The 18,232-nt window shown below is 51.9% G+C and overlaps 2 protein-coding genes across 3 annotated transcripts in view; one reads left to right on the top strand and one right to left on the bottom strand.

The window, feature by feature from the left end:
• Nucleotides 1–9,144: 9,144 nt before the first annotated feature.
• Nucleotides 9,145–17,322, bottom strand: NRSN2 (neurensin 2). 2 transcript variants are annotated; one of them, XM_055104880.2, is made up of 3 exons: nt 17,192–17,322; nt 14,171–14,365; nt 9,145–10,804 (listed from the first exon to the last, which is right to left on the bottom strand). In XM_055104880.2, exons 1-3 carry the CDS (start codon nt 17,201–17,203, stop codon nt 10,379–10,381), a joined length of 633 nt encoding a protein of 210 aa, XP_054960855.1. In that variant the 5' UTR covers nt 17,204–17,322; the 3' UTR covers nt 9,145–10,378. The 2 variants fall into 2 exon arrangements, with proteins under 2 accessions (XP_054960855.1, XP_034803464.2); XM_034947573.2 differs by lacking the exon at nt 17,192–17,322 and adding an exon at nt 17,134–17,157.
• LOC100970234 (uncharacterized protein C20orf96) overlaps nt 15,327–18,232 on the top strand; it is an 83,305-nt gene continuing 80,399 nt past the window's right edge. Inside the window, exon 1 of the mRNA XM_063601239.1 lies at nt 15,327–15,766. Within this exon, the coding sequence (XP_063457309.1) occupies nt 15,375–15,766 (392 nt within the window). The 5' untranslated portion in view covers nt 15,327–15,374. The remainder of the gene's footprint in view (nt 15,767–18,232) is intronic.

Raw genomic sequence — 18,232 nt, 5'->3', positions numbered from 1 at the left:
TTGAGGAATAGACAATATAGCTGGGAAGGCAGGAACTCAGGAAAAATAATCATGATGTGTTGAGCTGATCATGCATTGAGTTATTCTAACAAGACTGGAAGTGAGTATAATTACTCTACTTTTAGATTAGAAACTGAGGCTCAGAGAGGGTGATATGCCTAAGGTCACCCAGTGTGTCTCGAAAGCACTTAGCTCAGTGTCTGTGGAAACTCAGTGGCCAATGTGTCATCTGCACGTCTGTCTGGACCGCCCTGGGGCATCTCCAGCCCTTGCGTGTACCTGGGCACACTCCATGCACATGGACACAGGGCGGTGGGCTTTGGGTGCGTGTGCTTCTCACGACTCTGGGGCTCCTGGTGGAGAGGTCCATGCTGAGGAGCACTAGGGGTCTGAGAGGTCTTTACCCCTGGGGTACAGGGTCTGGGCTGAGGATGCCTTTGTCCTGTGACTGGAAGAAGCAGCTTTTACGTGGGCGTCAGGCATAACATGGGGCAGGCCCAGCTGGCACACAACAGGGGCAGGGGAGGCCTGGGAGGGTGAAGAATCAGGATGCACTGTGCTCTTGAGGACACCGCACCTGCATTGGCCAACACCTGGCTGTGCCGGTGCACACATGTGTACACACGGACACACACAGGCACACAAGTATACACACACATCTCTCACAGTCTCTTGCTCCCCTAGGCATGCTGACAACCCCTGCTCACACTGGCTGAGTCACTCTGCATGTCAAGGGCCCTCCCAGTTCCCCAGCCTGACTGGTGTCATTCAAGCTTTTAGCGTTGCAATGACCGGGCTGTGTCCATCCTGCTCACCAGACATCCACAGAGACCCGTCCAGGGCCAGCACAGAGTGAGCACTCAGATTTGTGTAAAAAATAAATTCACAGCTCAGCACGGTGGCTCACACCTGTAATCTCAGCACTGCAGAGGCTGAGGCAGGCAGATTGCTTGAGCCCAGGAGTTTGAGACCAGCCTGGCCGACACAGCGAAACCCCATCTCTACAGAAAATACAAAAATTAGCGGGATGTGGTGGCACGTGCCTGTAGTCCCAGCTATGCTGGGGGCTGAGGTGGGAGAATCCCTTGAGCCTGAGAGGTAGAGGTTGCAGTGAGCTGAGACTGCACTCCAGCCTGGGCAACAGAGCAAGACCCTGTCTCAAAATAAATAAATAAATAAATAAATAAATAAATTCACTCCCTCCCCCATTCCATTCTTCACTTATTTACTTACCCCTTCCCTCCTTCACTCACTCGCTCATTCATTCATTCATTCATTGAGTCAATGGCTCACTTACTCCCTCATTCCTGGCCTCCAGGATGGGAGCAAAGCTGCAGCCCTGCTCCCCACAAACTCCTCCCCTCACACAGCCTATATCTGCTGAGTGCCCATCAGATGCCAAGTCCTGACAGCTCTTCCCCTGCCACACCTGGTCCATGGACCCTGCCCAGGTGCACACCCTGGTGGACATCCTGTTTTTCTCCCTTCTCCCTGCCCTGACCACGTGTCCCGGGCCGGATGCTTATGAAATCCTGTCAGTTCTTCCATCACAGGGGCCCTGCTGGCCTGATGCCCAGAGCTTGGTTTTGAGCCATGTGCTCTGGGACATGGCAAGGCTGGGATTGGAAGCTCACAGCCCTGGTGACACCAAGCCAAGCTGAGACTCAGAGCAAGGCCAGGGTTGCCGGTCCCATCCATGCACATCCACGGAGCACACCTGTGAATGGACTAAACATGAGAATGTGGGCCAGACAAGGCCATGCCATGTCCAAGGTCACAGGGAATGTCAATGAGGGAATCCAGCCATAGCACATCTCTTCACTCATGGATGCACCTGCACAGTGGTGGAGGGAGACACCATTGCCTAATATTATAGGGCCAGGGTTTGAATCTCAGCCGTTTGACTTTGGGCAAGCCACTTCACTTCTCTGAGCTTTATCTTTTTTTTTTTTTTTTTCTTTGAGACAGAGTTTCATTCTGTCGCCCAGGCTGGAGTGCAATGGCGCGATCTTGGCTCACTGCAACCTCCACCTCCTGGGTTCAAGCGATTCTCCTGCCTCAGCCTCCTGAGTAGCTGGGATTACAGGTGCGCGCCACCACGCTCAGGTAATTTTTGTATTATTTTTAGTAGAGACAAGGTTTTACCATGTTGGCCAGGCTGGTCTCCTGAGCTCAGGTGATCCACCTGCCTTGGCCTCCCAAAGCGCTGAGATTACAGGCGTGAGCCACAGCTCCCGGCTGCTTTATCTTTCCTTACATACAGTAGGTGCTCAGTAAATGTAGCTGCTAAAAAATTCAGTAGCAGAGTGAGTGCAAATGCAGCGTGTCAGTGTCTGCAGACCTCCTTGTCATCATTTGCATGCCCGTTGGTGTGCATCCAGGCATGTAATGTGCTATTCAAGAACTTGGGTGGGTCCCTCCATTTACATTTCACTGCATGTGTCTGTGAGGTCTTCAGAGCTGATTTTTTTTTTTTCTCAAAATGCACATCATTCCTGGTGTGGTGTTGTGGAGGATTTTCTGACAGCTTGTCATAGACGGGAATTGGTGTGTATCTGAATAGACATGGGTGTGCTTGCCTGTGTCTGTGTGGACCTGTGTGAGGGGTTATGAGTATGACCTCCAACCTCATCAGGTTAGTTCATTGGTAGAATCTGTGTGGCCATTTCTGCATCCGGGGCATTCTGGACCTGGATTACTTGGGTTCAGATTTCAACTCCGCTAGCTATGCCATCTCGGACAGGACGCTTAACCACTCGATACTGTTTGCTTTCCTGTGAATTGGAGATAATGGTAACCACCTTATGGTGGTATGAGGACTGCAAGACCTAATGTATGTGAGGGACTGAGCACAGAGCCTGGCATGGACAAGCGCTTGTCTCTCACTGCCCCCGTGACTGCCCCGTGATAGTATATTACTTTGTTATTCTATTACAGTACTTACCCAGGTATATTGCCATTTGCTGTCCACAGGACTGTCCTTTCCACTAGACTGTGAGTCCCTATAGGACAGGACCCTGTCTGAGCCATCCATCATTACAGATTATGTGTTGCCTGCTAGTTCTGAACCTCAGACTTCTCTCTTTCATAATAACAGCTGGCATTTAGGGAGCATGTCTACGTGCCAGGTGCTGTGTTAAGTGCATTCAGCTTCAAACAATCTCAAGGGATTGGTATCCTTGTTGCTCCTATTTTGGAGATGAAAAAAACCCCTGACACTCAGAACGGTTAAGAAACTCAGGTTCACACAGTGGCTTGAACACTGGCAGACAGATTCACTCTCAGCCTGGACTAGATATAAGTTGTGGGAGGAGATTGTGGGGGCAGGAATGTTGCCGAACAGAAGGAATGCCTGCCTTTCCGACTGCTCCAGTAGGCTCTCTCTCACTCCACCCCCATTAATCCCTCCCCCATCTATATGAATATCACTGTTTTTGGCCGGGTGCGGTGGCACATGCCTGTAATCCCAGCTACTCGGGAGGCTGAGGCAGGAGAATCGCCGAACCTGGGAGGCGGAGATTGCGGTGAGCCAAGATCGCGCATTGCACTCCAGCCTGGGCAATAAGAGCGAAACTCTGTCTTAGAAAAAAAAAAAATCACTGTTCTGTCTCTTACCCTGGGGCATCTCAGCCCCCTGCCCTGGCACAGTGCTCCCAGGGACCAGGCAGTGGCCCCAGATCAATCCTTCTTTGGTCCAGTTGTGGGTGAGTTAGAAGGGCTTCTCTGAGCTAACCTAGTCCCCTGGGTCAGTAGGGATGGGGAGGGCATGCCAGACTCAGCATGAGGGAGGGAGCCTCCAGGGTGGTGTGGGGGTTGGGTGCTCAGACTCTTGGATAGAAGAGGGGTGGAGCAGAAGGTAGACCCCACTGGTCAGCCTCCTCTCCTTCCCAGATCTTCCCACCTCAGAGAGGAGAGGGAATGGTCCTTTCTTAGGTCCTTTTTGGGGTATGTTAAACCAGATCCCTGTTATTCCATCTTGACCACAGTAATTTTTTTTTTTTTTTTTGAGACAGTGTCTCGCTCTGTCGCCCAGGCTGGAGTGCAATGGCATGATCTCAGCTCACTGCAAGCTCTTCCTCCTGGGTTCAAGAGATTCTCCTGCCTCAGCTACTCGAGCAGCTGGAATTACAGACACCTGCCACCACGCCCAGCTAATTTTTGCATTTTTAGTAGAGACAGGGTTTCACCATGTTGGCCAGGCTGATCTCAAACTCCTGACCTCATGTAATCTGCCCTTCTTGGCCTCCCAAAGTGCTGGGATTACAGGCGTGAGCCACTGTGCCCGGCCAGCAATCGTATTTTTTGCTATTTTGAAATAATTGTAGATTTATTGAAGAGTTACATGGACAGTACAGGGAGATCCTGTGTATCCTTCAGCCACGTCTCCTTAGTCTCCTCCAACCTGAGACCGTTTCTTGTCCTTTCCTTGTCTTTCGTGACCTGCACACATTTGAAGAGTGCTGGTCAGATCTTTTGTAGAATGGGTCTTCTCCTGATTAGGCTGACGTTATGGATTTGGGGGAAGAATGCCACTCAGGCCAAGTGCCCTTCTCACCACATCATTTCAGAGGCTGTGATATCAACAAGACTTTTGACTGGTGGTGCCAGCCTTCATTTGATTAAGGTGGTGTCTGCCAGATTTTTCCACTGTGAAGTCACTGTTTTTGCCTTTCCACATTCTACTTGTTAGAAGCAAGTTGCTGAGTCCAGCCCACACTCAAGAGGAGAAAAATTAAGCTCCATTTCCTAGATGGCAGAGCATCAAAGAACTTGTATGCATATGTTAAAACCACCATACTAATTAATACATATTTGGGGGTAGATACTTTGAGGCTATGCAAATATTTTGTTTCAAGCCTGGTGGGGTGGTATGTGCCTGTAGTAGCAGCTACTGGGGAGCATGAGGTGGGAGGATCCCATTGAGCCTAGGAGTTCCAGACCAGCCTGGACAATGTAGTAAGATCCCGTTTCTAAAAAAAAAAACCTTGTTTCTCCTTAAAGTTTCACCCACTCATTTTATTGTTCATTGGTAGATGTTGCCTGCAGCAATTATTATTCCGGTGTTCTAATGATGATTTTTCAATTTCTCTCAATCCTTCTACATTTACTAATTGGAATTCTTCTGTAAGAAGACTTGTCCTGGTTGGGCACGGTGGCTCACACCTCTAATCCCAGCACTTTGGGAGGCCGAGGCCAGGAGTTGGGAGTTCAAGACCAGCCTGACCAACATGGAGAAAGCCCGTCTCTACCTAAAATACAAAATTAGCCAGGTGTGGTGGCGCATGACTATAATCCCAGCTACTCGGGAGGCTGAAGCAGGAGAATTGCTTGAACCCAGGAGGCGGAGGTTGCCGTGAGCCGAGATCACACCATTGCACTCCAGCCTGGGCAACAAGAGTGAAACTCCATCTCAAAAAAAAAAAAAGAAAAGAAAAGAAAAGAAAAAAGACTTGTCCTTCCCCCCAATTTTTTTTTTAAGAGAGACAGGGTTTTGCTTTGTTACTCAGTATTCAGGCTAAAGTGCAGTGGTGTGATCCTCCTGCCTCAGCCTCCCAAATATTAATAGCTGAGACTACAGACGTGTGCCACCATGCCCAGCTAATTTTTAATTTTTTGTAGAGATGGGGCCTTGCTATGTTGCCCTATGTTGCCCAGGTTGGTCTTGAACTCCTGGCCTCAAGTGATCCTCCTGCCTTGGCCTCCCAAAGCACTGGGATGACAGGCGTGAGCCACTGCACTCAGCCTTACCATATTTTATTAATAGTCCCCTACCATGAGCATTTAGGTTGTTTCCAAATGCTTTAATTACAAATAATACTATAGTGTTCCAACATGTAGAGTTGAATCTATAGATCCACCTGCATAAGAGGGAGAAATCAAAGGGCATGTGTATTTTCTATTTTGATATTGTCAAACTGCCTGCACCATTTATACTCTGTGTTAGCTTCCTTTTATTTTTTTGAGACGGAGTTTCGCTCTGTCGCCCAAGCTGGAATGCAATGGCGTGATCTTGGCTCACTGCAACCTCCACCTCCCGAGTTCAAGTGATTGTCATGCCTCAGCCTCTCAAGTAGCTGGGATTACAGACACGTGCCACCATGCCTGGGTAATTTTTGTATTTTCAGTAGAGATAGGGTTTCACCATGTTGCCCAGGCTGGTCTCCAACTCCTGACCTCAGGTGATCTGCCCACGTTGGCCTCCCAAAGTGCTGGGATTACAGGTGTGAGCCACTCCACCTGGCCGGCATGGTTGCATTTTTTTGTTTTTTGTTTTTCCTTTTTTTGAGATGGGGTTTCGCTCTTGTTGCCCAGGCTGGAGTGCAATGGTGCGATCTCAGCTCACCACAATCTCCGCCTCCTGGGTTCAAGTGATTCTCCTGCCTCAGCCTCCCGAGTAGCTGGGATTACAGGCATGTGTTACATGCCTGGGATTACACCATGCCTGGGTAATTTTGTATTTTTAGTAGAGACGGGGTTTCTCCATGTTGGTCAGGCTGGTCTCGAACTCCCAACCTTAGGAGATCCACCTGCTTCGGCCTCCCAAAGTGCTGGGATTACTGGCTTGAGCCACTGCGCCTGGCCTGGTTGCAATTCTAAATAGGCTGTTCAGGGAAGGCCTTGCTGAGAAGGTGATGTTTGAGCAATGACTTGAAGGAATTGCCCATGTCGTCAACTGGGGAGGAGCACCCCAGCAGAGGGAACAGTGAGGCAAAGGCCCTGAGTCGGGATCCTGGCTGGAGAGGACACAGGAACCTGGAGAGTGGTGGGAGTTGGGGTTACAGAGGAAAGTGCGGGGGGAGTGGAAATCAGCAAATTGTGTAGGGCCTTGGAGGCCACAGGGAGGGTTTTGGCTACTCTGAGTTAGGCGGGAGCCATGGGAAGGTTTGGAGTGGAGGAGGAACATGACCTAGTTTATGTTCTAACAAGATCTGTCTGGCTACTGTGTAGTAATTAGACTTGGGGAGTCAAGGCGTGGAGTAGGGTGGGGTTCAAAACTCAGAAGCCAGGAGACCGGGGGAAGCTGGTGCAATGATCCAGATGGAGGCGCTGGTGGCTCAGACCATGGAATCAGCCACGGGGATGTCGAGGTGTAGTTGGGTACGGGATATATTTCCAAGGTTGAGTTGACAGGACTTGCTGATGGATTGGATACAGGGTGTGAGGAAAGAGAGGAGGTTTTGGCTGGAGCAGCCAGAAGAATGGGGACACTACTCTCTAAGATGTGGGCAGCATAGTAGAGGCAGGTTTGGTCGGGGAGGTGGTAATAAGGAGAACAGTTTGAGATAGTTGAGTTTAAATTCAACATCCAGGTGAATGCAGATGGAAACGCAAGCCTGGAGTTTAGGAAAAACTGGGTTTGAGAATAATAGCCGCCACCTCAGAGGTTGTCGTCCTGGTTAAATGAATTCCCGAATTCTGTAAGGCACTAAGAACAAGGCCCAGCCCCTGGTGAGTGCCAAAAGGGGTTAATTACTCTTCCAGGCCTGGAAAAGATCTCACCTTTGGCTTCAGCCCCCTCTCCCACACTCTGGCCCTCACATTCCTTTCAGAACTAGGGGAAGTGTGTTCTCAAGGTGGCTGAGAAATCTCCTTCCCACCCAAAGACAGGAGCTCCACACTCAGGCAATAGGCCAATCAGGCTAAGCACTTTTTTTTTTTTTTTTTTTTTTTTGAGACAGAGGCTTGCTCTGTTGCCCAGGCTGGAGTGCAATGGTGTGATCTTGGTTCACTGCAACCTCCACCACCCGGGTTCAAGCAATTCTCCTGCCTCAGTCTCCCGAGTAGCTGGGATTACAGGCATGCACCACCATGCTCAGCTAATTTTTGTATTTTTAGTAGTTATGGGGTTTTACCATGTTGGCCAGGCTGGTCTTGAACTCCTGACCTCAGGTGATCCACCCACCTCGGCCTCCCAAAGTCCTGGGATTACAGGCGTGAGCCACCTCGCCTGGCCCAGCCACCCCTCCAGGCCCTAGGCTGAGCATTTAAATCCACTGCAGGACTTGGGTGGAGCTGGAGGCCATTAACCTAAGTGAAGTAACTCAGGAACGGAAATCCAGATACGGTAGGTTCTCACTTATATAAGCGGAAGCTAAGCTATGAGGATGCATAGGCATACAGAGTGATATAACAAACTTTGAGGACTGAGTCCAGGGAGGTTGGGAGGGGATGAGGGATAAAAAACTGCGTATTGGGTACAGTATACACTGCTCAGGTGATAGGTGTACTAAAATCTCAGAATCACTATAGAACTAATTCATGTAACCAAAACCCACTTTGACCCCAAAGGCTACTGAAATAAAAAGAATTAAAAACAGGCCGGGCGCGGTGGCTCACGCCTGTAATCCCAGCACTTTGGGAGGCCGAGGCGGGCGGATCACGAGGTCAGGAGATTTGAGACCATGCTGGCTAACATGGTGAAACTCCGTCTCTACTAAAAATACAAAAAATTAGCTGGGTGTGTTGGCAGGCACCTGTAGTCCCAGCTACTCATAGTCCCAGCTACTGGGGAGGCTGAGGCAGGAGACTGGCATGAACCCGGGAGGCGGAGCTTGCAGTGAGCTGAGCTCGTGCCACTGCACTCCAGCCTGGGTGACAGAGCCAGACTCCGTCTCGAAAAAAATAAAAAAGAATTAAAAAAAAAAAAAAATCACTCACCTCTCTGATCATCAGTTACCGCATCTGTAAAATGAAGACAATAAGTCTGGGTACGGTGGCTCACCCTGTAATCCCAGCACTCTGGGAGGCCGAGGCAGGCGGATCATTTGAGGCCAGGAGTTCAAGACCAGCCTGGCCAACATGGTGAAACCCCGTCTCCACTATAAATACAAAAATTAGCCAGGTGTGGTGGCGTGCACCTGTAATATCAGCTACTTGGGAGGCTGAGGCAGGAGAATTGGTTGAACCCAGGAGGCAGAGGTTGCAGTGAGCTAAGATCGCCCCACTGCATTCCAGCCTGGGCGACAGAGTGAGACAACATCTTAAAAAAAAAAAAAGAAGAAGAAGACAATAATTCCTTTCTCAGCAGGTTATCCTGAGGAGCGAATGAGAAATAACGGGTCGTGCCCAGCACACAGTAGGTGCTCCTGAGTCTGTGTCTTTCTCTTCCCCACGCCCCAGTGGCCAGGGAGAAAGGAAACAAAGTCAGTATCCATCCCAGCTGTTTATTGAAAGGGAAGGTGGGATGGAAGGGGTGCAGGATGAGGAGGGGGCGTGAGGCACAAGGACAGTAGGGTGTGCCCTGGTGGGGGCCGCCTGAGGATCCCCTAGGAGGCCCTTCAGGCTGCTGGAGACTGAAGGTAAGGGTTAGGGAGGGGAGGGGGCGAGAGCCTTGAGCGCTGCTCTCCAGCTGCATCAGAGCTCCCTCTAGTGGTACAGAAGAGAGATGACGCCTCCGGCTGGGGAGGGAGGGGCTGGTGCCTCCGAGAGAGCACATTTATCATCAGGGTCACGGCCAAGACCTGTGGGCTTGGTTTCTAGGTAGGTGGACTTTGAGGGGCAAAGACAACCCACTTTTCCTGCCCCCTACCCCCGGCTCTTAGAGACCATTTAAATCCATATCCAAAGTATATCCAGAGCCACCTGGGACCATCAGGCCTCTGGCTATTCTTTCTGGGCCAAACCTGTCCTCCACCCTGAGGACCTCAGGGAACCAGGAAGGTGTGGGGCTGGCTCCGCCCCACCTGCAGCACAAGAGCTGGCCCAGGAGGAGGCTGAAGATGTGTTTCTAGTTCCTGCATGCTGCTTTGTTGTGTGACCTCGGACATGTCACCTCCAGCCTTCTTCACCCACCTCACCTATCAACTAGGGCTAGTAATTGCCTGTGGTGGGTGGGCTGGGGGGCTCTGATGCCAAAATGCAGGTAGAAGACACACTGTGAGAGGCAAACATCTTCACTCATCCTGCAGGGAAAGTCCAAGTGAGCATCTGGGACCCATTTGAGCTGAATGACCCCCCACCCCTTCATCTGTGTCTATGGAGGGCAGTGCGTGTCCTCATCCTGGCGAGAAGAGGAATCTGATCCAAAGCCCTCATGGCAGAGAGGCAGGAGCTGATGGCATGAAAGGGCAAGGGCTTGCCCAAGGTCATGCAGAGGAAGGAGTGCGGACGGGTTGAAGGAGATGTTTTCTGCCCCTGAGGGCCTTGGGAAGAGGGTGTGGGTAGGAAGTTTTGGGAGGACTTGAGGAATGCTGGCATCTTGGAAGAGTTGGGGCCCCACTCCTGGGGAGGGAGCACTGGGATTTGAGCTCCAGATTTGACCTGGAGTTGGGCTCTAAAGGGACCCTGCTGAAAGGGAGAAGTTGGGGAAACACTGAGAGGGGGTTATGGTGAGAAGGGGGAAGGATCCAGGACCCACATCTTAGGCCATGTGGGCAGCTCAGGAGTCCCTCTTGGGCTGGATAGTCTGCACAGAAGATTGCCCAAAGGGGCTGGCGGGTGGCGAGAACCATGACTGGCCACTGGCATTGTGGAAAATGGGTGACAACTGCTGCTCTGGCTCATCCCCGAAGACCTCCACGTGGCTGTCGGCTTCGGGGTCCAAGGGCTCTGCCTTGGTGTCCTGGCTCAGCCAGCCTGTCATGGCCCAGAAGAGGCAGATGGCGAGCAGAACTCCAGCTGCCACACAGAGCGCTGTGCCTGCCAGGCGACAGGTGCCCAGGGCCTGGTTGTAGTCGGCTGCCCGCTGATCCAACACCAGGAACTCTCCCTCACCGATGCCCTCCAGCTTGGGGGGCACTGCATAGCCAGTGGTCAGAGCCGCCACACCCAGCAGCAGAAGCAGGGTCCCCGAGGACAGGCCGATCTAGGGAGAAGCAGACAGACCAGGAAGCAGTCAGGGTCAGCCAGGGGCCCCTGGCCAAGGGATCACCTTGGATCCTCACCAGACTTAAGGGTAACCCCTTGATCCATCCTCAGGAGATGGGAATCACAGAACACACTTGCTGGGGTCTAACTGACAGGAGGCATAAACTGTCATGTTTTATTTGGAATCCTGAGGCCTCTTAATTTCCTTCCCAGCTCCCACCTAGCAGTGGGTTTCTCCGGCCAACCCTGCGTTTCCCTCCATCCCAACTCATCTCTTTATCCTTTCTACCTTCCCTGTCTCTGTTGGGTTAACTCCTATGCACCATCAGATCTCATCTCAAACCTCACCTCCTCAGGGAGAAGACCCCTGGACTGAGTCAGGTCTCTTGCTTTACTCTGGGCAAACTGTGCCCATTCATTCTTCAATACACTTACCATTGTGCACACTTGGACATGTATTTTGGTTGCTATGTAAGTGACGTCTGCCTCTCCCGCAGTACTGAGAGCTCCATGAGAGCAGACTGTGCCTGTTTTGGCTCACTAGGAGTCTTCTGTGCCTAGCACATGCCGGCACAGAGCAAAGGCTGAATAAATGTTTGCTGAATGATTAAATAAACCACAGCTAAAAGAGTTCCTCGAAGACAGGGACCTCATGTCTTAAATTCTGTGTTCCCAAGAGCCTAGCACAGTGCCTCGCAATAAGAAGATGCTTAAAAATTTTAAATACACACTAACCTTTCCTTGGAAGTTTTCCTTGATCATTTCCTCTCCTGGTGTTCCCTACAGACCTGACCTGAAGTTATGTAAGTTGGCCTCTCTGCAGAGGTTGGCACCTTACCTCCTCACTAGAGTGAAGTCCTTTGAAAGCAGAAGAAGGGACCCTCTGCCTCAGTCTCCTGAGAATATTTAGCAAAGAGCTATGCCCATAGCAGGCACTCAGCTCATTGCCACCTCTACACCTTGACCCATTGGTGCACCCTGGCCGACTAGTCTCCTTGGCTGTTACAGACATCAATTCTTCACATTTTTTCTCTGCCCTGGCAAGGTACTCCAGTCTACCATTGAGAAACCACAGTAAGATTTAAGTGAGATGAACCTCACTTCCTGCCAGTCAGCATAGTCCATCTCTTAACCATAGTAATTAGTTCAAGGCTGGCAAGTGACCCAATGAGAGCCAATGCAATGCTTGTCAGGACTTCTGGGAATGAAAAGCATTGTTTCTTATAAATGATTTTTAAATTTCTGGCTATCCTGAATCTTTTACCTCTCCATATAAACTACAAGTGTGCAAAGTGGTAAGTGTATTGAAGAATGAATGGGCACAGAGTTTGCCCAGAGTAAAGCAAGGGACCCGACTCAGTCCAGGGGTCTCCTCCCTGAGGAGGTGACATTTTGACGTCCACAAAATAACGTGCTGGGGTTTTGATTGGCACTGCATTGAATCAAAGATCAGGTTGGGAAGAACTAACATCTTGACTATTCCAATCCACGAATATGAACTATTTCTCCATTTATTTAGTTATTTGATATCTTTTGAGTTTTGTAGTTCTTCTCATATTGCAGATATTTTGTTAGATTTACACCTAAGTATTTCTCTCTTCTTTGGTGCTAAGGTAAATGGTAACATGTTTTTAATATCTTACTATTTTGCTTTCTCTCTTCCTTTCTTCTCTCTTTTCTTTTCTTGACAGAGTCTCACTCTGTTGCCCAGGCTGGAGTGCAGTGGCACAATCATGGCTCACTGCAGCTTCAACCTCCTGGGCTCAAACGATCCTCCTGGCTCAGCCTCTTGAGTAGTAGGCATCACAGGCCCACGCCACTACATCCAGCTAATTTTTTATTTTTAGTAGAGATGAAGTCTCACTATGTTGCCCAGGCTGATCTTGAATTCCTGGGCTCAAGCAATCCTCCTGCCTCAGCCTCTCAAAGTGCTGGGATTACAGGTGTGAGCCAGTACCCGTGGCCATTTTTTGTTTGTTTGTTTTTTTAAGACAGAGTTTCACTCTTGTTGTGCAGGCTGGAGTGCAATGGCACGATCTCTGCTCACTGCAACCGCTGTCTCCCAGGTTCTAGTGATTATCCTGCCTCAGCCTCCAGAGTAGCTGGGATTATAGGCGCCCATCACCACACCCAGCTAATTTTTGTATTTCTAGTAGAGATGAGGTTTCACCACGTTGGCTAAGCTGGTCTCGAACTCCTGACCTCAGGTGATCCACCCACCTTGGCCTCCCAAAATGATGGGATTACAGGCTATTTTCTTTTCTGAAGGAAATACCACAGGAAATGCTGACTTCCCTTAGATGGTGTGGAGTGAAGACCTGAGAGACCACACAGTAGTGGCCATTTGGGGAACATGTGGGGAGAGTCTGAAGCTAACAGGCTACCAGGGTAGGGGCACCATGAGGAGGCTGAAGACTAAGAAAACTTGCAAAGTCCTTGGTATAAAGGGTTGAACTGCTGGATCAAACTTTGCCTGAAAGTATGCAACCTTGGACCTTGGGTCTCTTCTAAAAAATGAGCAACATTTTCCCTTCTTTTTTTTTTTTTTTTTTTTGAGACAGAGTCTTGTTCTGTCGCCCAGCTGGAGTGCAATGGTGCAAACTTGGCTCACTGCAACCTCTGCCTCCTGGGTTCAAGCAATTCTCCTGCCTCAGCCTCCTAAGTAACTGGGATTACAGGCGCCTGCCACCACGCCCGGCTCATTTTTTTTTTTTTTTTTTTTAGAGGCAGTTTCGCTCTTTCACCCAGGCTGGAGTGCAATGGATTGATCTCAGCTCACTGCAACCTCCACCTTTTGGTTTCAAGTGATTCTCCTGCCTCAGCCTCCCGAGTAGCCGGGATTACAGGCGCCCGCCACCACACCCAGCTAATTTTTGTATTTTTAGTACAGACAGGGTTTCACTATGTTGGCCAGGCTGATCTCCAGCTCCTGACCTCGAGATCCGCCAGCCTCAGCCTCCGCCTCCCAAAGTGCTGGGATTACAGGCGTGAGCTACCGCACCCGGTCCATTTTTGTATTTTTAGTAGAGAAAGGGTTTTGCCATGCTGACAGAGCGGGTGTTGAACTCCAGACCTCAGGTGATCTGCCCACCTCAGCCTCCCAAAGTGCTGGGATTACAGGCATGAGCCACCATTATTTACATACAATAAATATGTAAATAATTATGTAAATAATTTGTATGTAAATACAAATACAATGAAGGCTCCCTTCATTATTTAAACCCATTTGAATTGGGTTTTCTGTTGCTTGAATGTGCAAGACTCCTAACTACTACGCTATCTCTTTTTTCCTCTGAACCTCAAATTCAGACTCATTTCCTCCATCAAGGCAGAGGAATCATGGGAGTTGCTCATCTGGCCTTACCTTCCAACACAGTGAGGGCCAGGGCCGGCGGGGGCACAGGACCGGAGGTCCCTCAGGGTCGTCGCTGAGAGCAGTGCCTGCACAGTCCTCATAGAAGAGGTGCAGGTAGGAGCGGACCCCATACCACTTGCCATCCTCCACGCTGGGGCCGCGGCTGCAGCTGCAGGAACGATTGCAGCTCGGCATCATGGACCCCTGGGGAGCAGGTAAGGTGCAGCTGATGGAGGGAGGGATTAGTGGGAGCTGCTCATGGTGACCTTCATAAGCCCCCTAAATCTTTGTGCCCCACCCGCTTCTCCTCCCACTCGAGACACCCTACACTCATAGCACAGTCTGGCCTTTTGGAATCCCAGCCTGTCCTTCCCAAAGCACACTGTGAATGAGCCAATGCACTGAAGGCCTTAGCCCAGTGCCTGGCAATTGGAGGTGTCAATAAATGTGCATGTTTACTCTGGAGGCCACCCAGTACTTGGGACTGTGGGCTCTGGAGCCTGACCACTTGGACTGGAGTCGTGGACACACTGCTTCCTGGAGGCGTGACCTTAGACAAGTGCTTCCACCTTTCTGGGTCTCAGTTTCCTCATCTGTAAAACAGACCTAATAATCATACTTGTTTCATACAGTTATTGTGTCTAATGCTGAGGAATGGTAGCTGTTGTGATTAGTACTGTAATTTTTTTGTTATTACTTCCATCTTGAACTTTTTAGTCTCCATATCCGGAATGAGAGAGCCTCACCCTCCGCTCCCCTTCAGACCCCCTCCTGGGGGTAATTGTCATGGCTGACACTTGGGCTGGAGTTCCCAAGCTGCAAGGCTATAAAAGGTCCTCCCCAGGACTGCCCCTGAAAGCCTCCAGATTCCAATGAATTTTGACTCCATTGGAAGTGAAAGTCAGGGTCCCTCAGGATTAAAGACTCTTAGGCTTAAGGGCTGTTAGATTTCCAGAGAAACCTATCAAATAACCTTTTTTTTTTTTTTTTCCACAAAAGTGGACACGGATCTTGGGAATGGAAGGTACTTGTATATCCATATACAGGTTTGGCCCAAACCAAAGCCAGGAGGTGTTGGGGGAGGACTGGGCTTCTACCCCAGTCTCCATGATGGCCCTCAGCCTTAATTAGCAGCCTCCTGCAAAATGAAACAACGTGCTTGTTCCAAAGGGTACGATAAAGGTCCTGACAGCTGCCTCTCACTTCCAATCAGATGTGGTCCTCAAATCCCTGCATAGAGAAACTCACCGAAACAGCACAGAGAAACACACAGACATGCTCGCAAAGCACACAGAGAGCTACCCAGATAGGTACGACACACACACACACACACACACACACACACACACACACACACACACACGGTTGGAGGTTCTGCTTGGAGTCACACGGCACACAAGATTGCTGTCAAGAAAGCCTGTCCATAAATAGTGGCTGTACACCCTCCTCACTTGCAATTCAGGGAAAAGAAGAGCGGGGAAGAAAAGGAGGAAAAACAACAACAACAAAAGCCATGACAGACAGCGGGAAAAGGCAGAGACTGAAAGCGAAGGAGCGTCGGAGGAGGAGGGCGAGAGGGCTGGAGAGGAGGGCTCACCGGAGGAGGTGCGCGGGGCGGGCTGTGCGGAGGGTGCGGCCCGCGCGGTACCCGCCCCGGCGAGGCGCTGGGGAGGCCCGGGAGGGGGGAATAAACGGGGCCTGGGGGACGGTAGGAGCCTCCGTGCGGAGACCACTGTTAAAGGCCACAGGTGAGGAGGTGTGGAGGGGGCTTCGGGGCGGTTGACCCGGGTCAGCTCCTCCCCTCCAATTCACCGCTTCCCCCACTCCAAATAGACGGAATCACTCAGTCCTGCTGGTACTGGAGAGGGAAGGTGACCCTGACGGTGCCTCCCGCTCGGCCTGGCCCCTCCGCCTGGCGTTTTAGGGTTGCGGGGAGTAGGTCTAGCTGGCGGGGGGCGGGGCGCAGGCACCCGGGACGAGGGTTGCCATGGGAACCGCTAGGGAGGCGTCCCCAGCCGGGAGCCGGGAGGAGCTTGGTGGGAGGGGAGCGGGAAGAGGAGGGGGCGGCGCTGTCCGACGGGGGGAGACTGCGGCGGAGGGAGGAGGCGAGGGGCGGGAGGCACGGGCGGAAGTGACAGAAGCCAGGGCCCGAGGATGGATGGAATCTGTCGCCTCTGCACAGCCGCATTCCGTTGTCCTTCCCAGACCCTCAGACTCGCCCACTACGGCGTCCCGCGCTGCCTGGGCGGGGGAGAAGGGGCGCCCTCCCGAGGGGGAGGGGGAGGGGGTGTCGGCCGGGGAAATCAGGCCATTTCCCCGCTCCCTTCCCCACCTGCACCCGCGCCACTCTTTCTGACAGGACCACCGATCCCCTGGTCCACACCAACTGCGTCCTTTTCCCTAGAGAGAAACTGAGGCAGAGAGGGCTAGGAGTGGGTTTTCGGTTTGAAGTGTTGGCGGGGGTGGGGGGTGTCCTTTGAAGCCTCTACCCAGCCTATCAACCGCGAGGCGTCGCGGGGCGATGGGGCTGTTTCTGTCTCCTGCCCCTGCTACTTCCCTGAGACCCCCCACCTCCCAAAGCCGAGGCTCAGGCGCAAAGGTCCTGGCCCCGGCGGGACACAGCCCGGGCTGAGGATGCGGGCAGAGCGCGGGGACTCTCCAGGGGCTGGGGCTGGGGCCTGGCCGCGCGTGGGGCAGGGCTGAGCTCACCTCTCTGCCTGCCGTCTCCGCCGAGCGAAAGCGGGTTCGGTTCGCGCCTGCGCCGCAGTTCGGGGCGGGGGCGACACGGGGGCGGGGGAGGGGGGCGCCGGCCCGCCTCGGGGCCTGGCTCTGCAGACGGCGGCCGCCTGCAGCTCCCCCAGCTCCTGTCCCCTTCCAGAGTTCCCTGCTCGCTCGGACACCCCAGCTCCCTCACAGAGACCCCTGGGACTCCCTGGGCCCCAAGCCCTCCTGCAGTCCCTCAAACTCCTCACCGAAGCTGCCATCACTCCCGCAGCTCCCCACCCCTCTCGTGGAAGACCCGTCCCTTACCTGAGCCTTCATCTCCTCGCTGCACCGTCAGTCCCTTTTCCAGGTCTCCATCCCCCTCATGGAGCCCCACCCCAGCGTGGAAACCGGCATCTCCTCGCCGGGCCCCCGTCCTCTTCACAGGCTCCCATCTCTCTCCGGGCTCCTACCGGGAAGTCCCCTCCCACTTGCCTTGAGAGCCCCTAATCTCTCTGGAGTCCTCACATCTCACTCAGTCCCCATCCTCTTTTCCTCCTCTTTTCCTCTTTGAGTCCCTACCCATCCCTGGTACAGGATCAGCCCTTGTACCTTGAGAAGGGAGTTTGGGTGGAGGACTCGGGGTTGGGAGAGAAGTGACCTCCACTTTGGAAGGAGCTAATGGCACAGCCTCCCTTGTTCTTTCCTCCCCTAGCCCCAGTTCTGCCCTGGGCAATGCGTGCCCACTGCCCATCTCCCTGGAGAGCCAGCCTGTGCCAGGCAGCTGCATCTGCCTCACACCCTGTCATGAGCTGTCAGCCTTGATTTTGTCCCATATTTGCTGTGTGATCTTGGGAAAGTCATTGTGCCCCTCCAACCGTCATCAAGCACCCTTGCACAAACATGCCTTTGTGTCTTGAGCATCTGTTCTGTTTCTCCTTGTGCTAGGGGCTGGGGACACACAGATGAATGAGCTCTGCAAGATAGGGCCACATCTTCCTTTTTAGTTTTTCTTTTTCTTTTTTTTTTAATTTTTATTTTTTTGAGACAGCGTCTCACTCTGTTGTCCAGGCTGGAGTGCGGTGGCATGATCACGGCTCACTGCAGCCTCGATCTCCCAAGGCTCAGGTGATCCTCCCACCTCAGTCGCCTGAGGAGCTGGGACTACAGGCACGCACTACCATGCCTAGCTAATTTTTTGTATTTTTAATAGAGACAGGGTTTTGCCATGATGCCCAGGCTGGTCTTGAACTCCTTGAGCTCAAGTGATCCACCTGCCTCGGCCTCCCAAAGTGCTGGGATTGTAAGCGTGAGCCACCGTGTCTGGCCAAGGCCACATATTTCTTGTTCATGTTGTATCTGTGAGGC

This window comes from Pan paniscus, chromosome 21 (assembly GCF_029289425.2).
Source record: "Pan paniscus chromosome 21, NHGRI_mPanPan1-v2.0_pri, whole genome shotgun sequence".
Classification (NCBI taxonomy): Eukaryota; Metazoa; Chordata; class Mammalia; order Primates; family Hominidae; genus Pan; species Pan paniscus.
This window is presented reverse-complemented; position numbering and strand designations above follow the sequence as displayed.

Bases quoted from the DNA above. Each gene is read 5' to 3' on its own strand.
- NRSN2 (XM_055104880.2), bottom strand. The intron at 10,805-14,170 runs GTAAGGCCAGAT...GCTTCTCCCTAG, and splicing joins GGCCCTCACTGTGTTGGAAG to ATCGGCCTGTCCTCGGGGAC.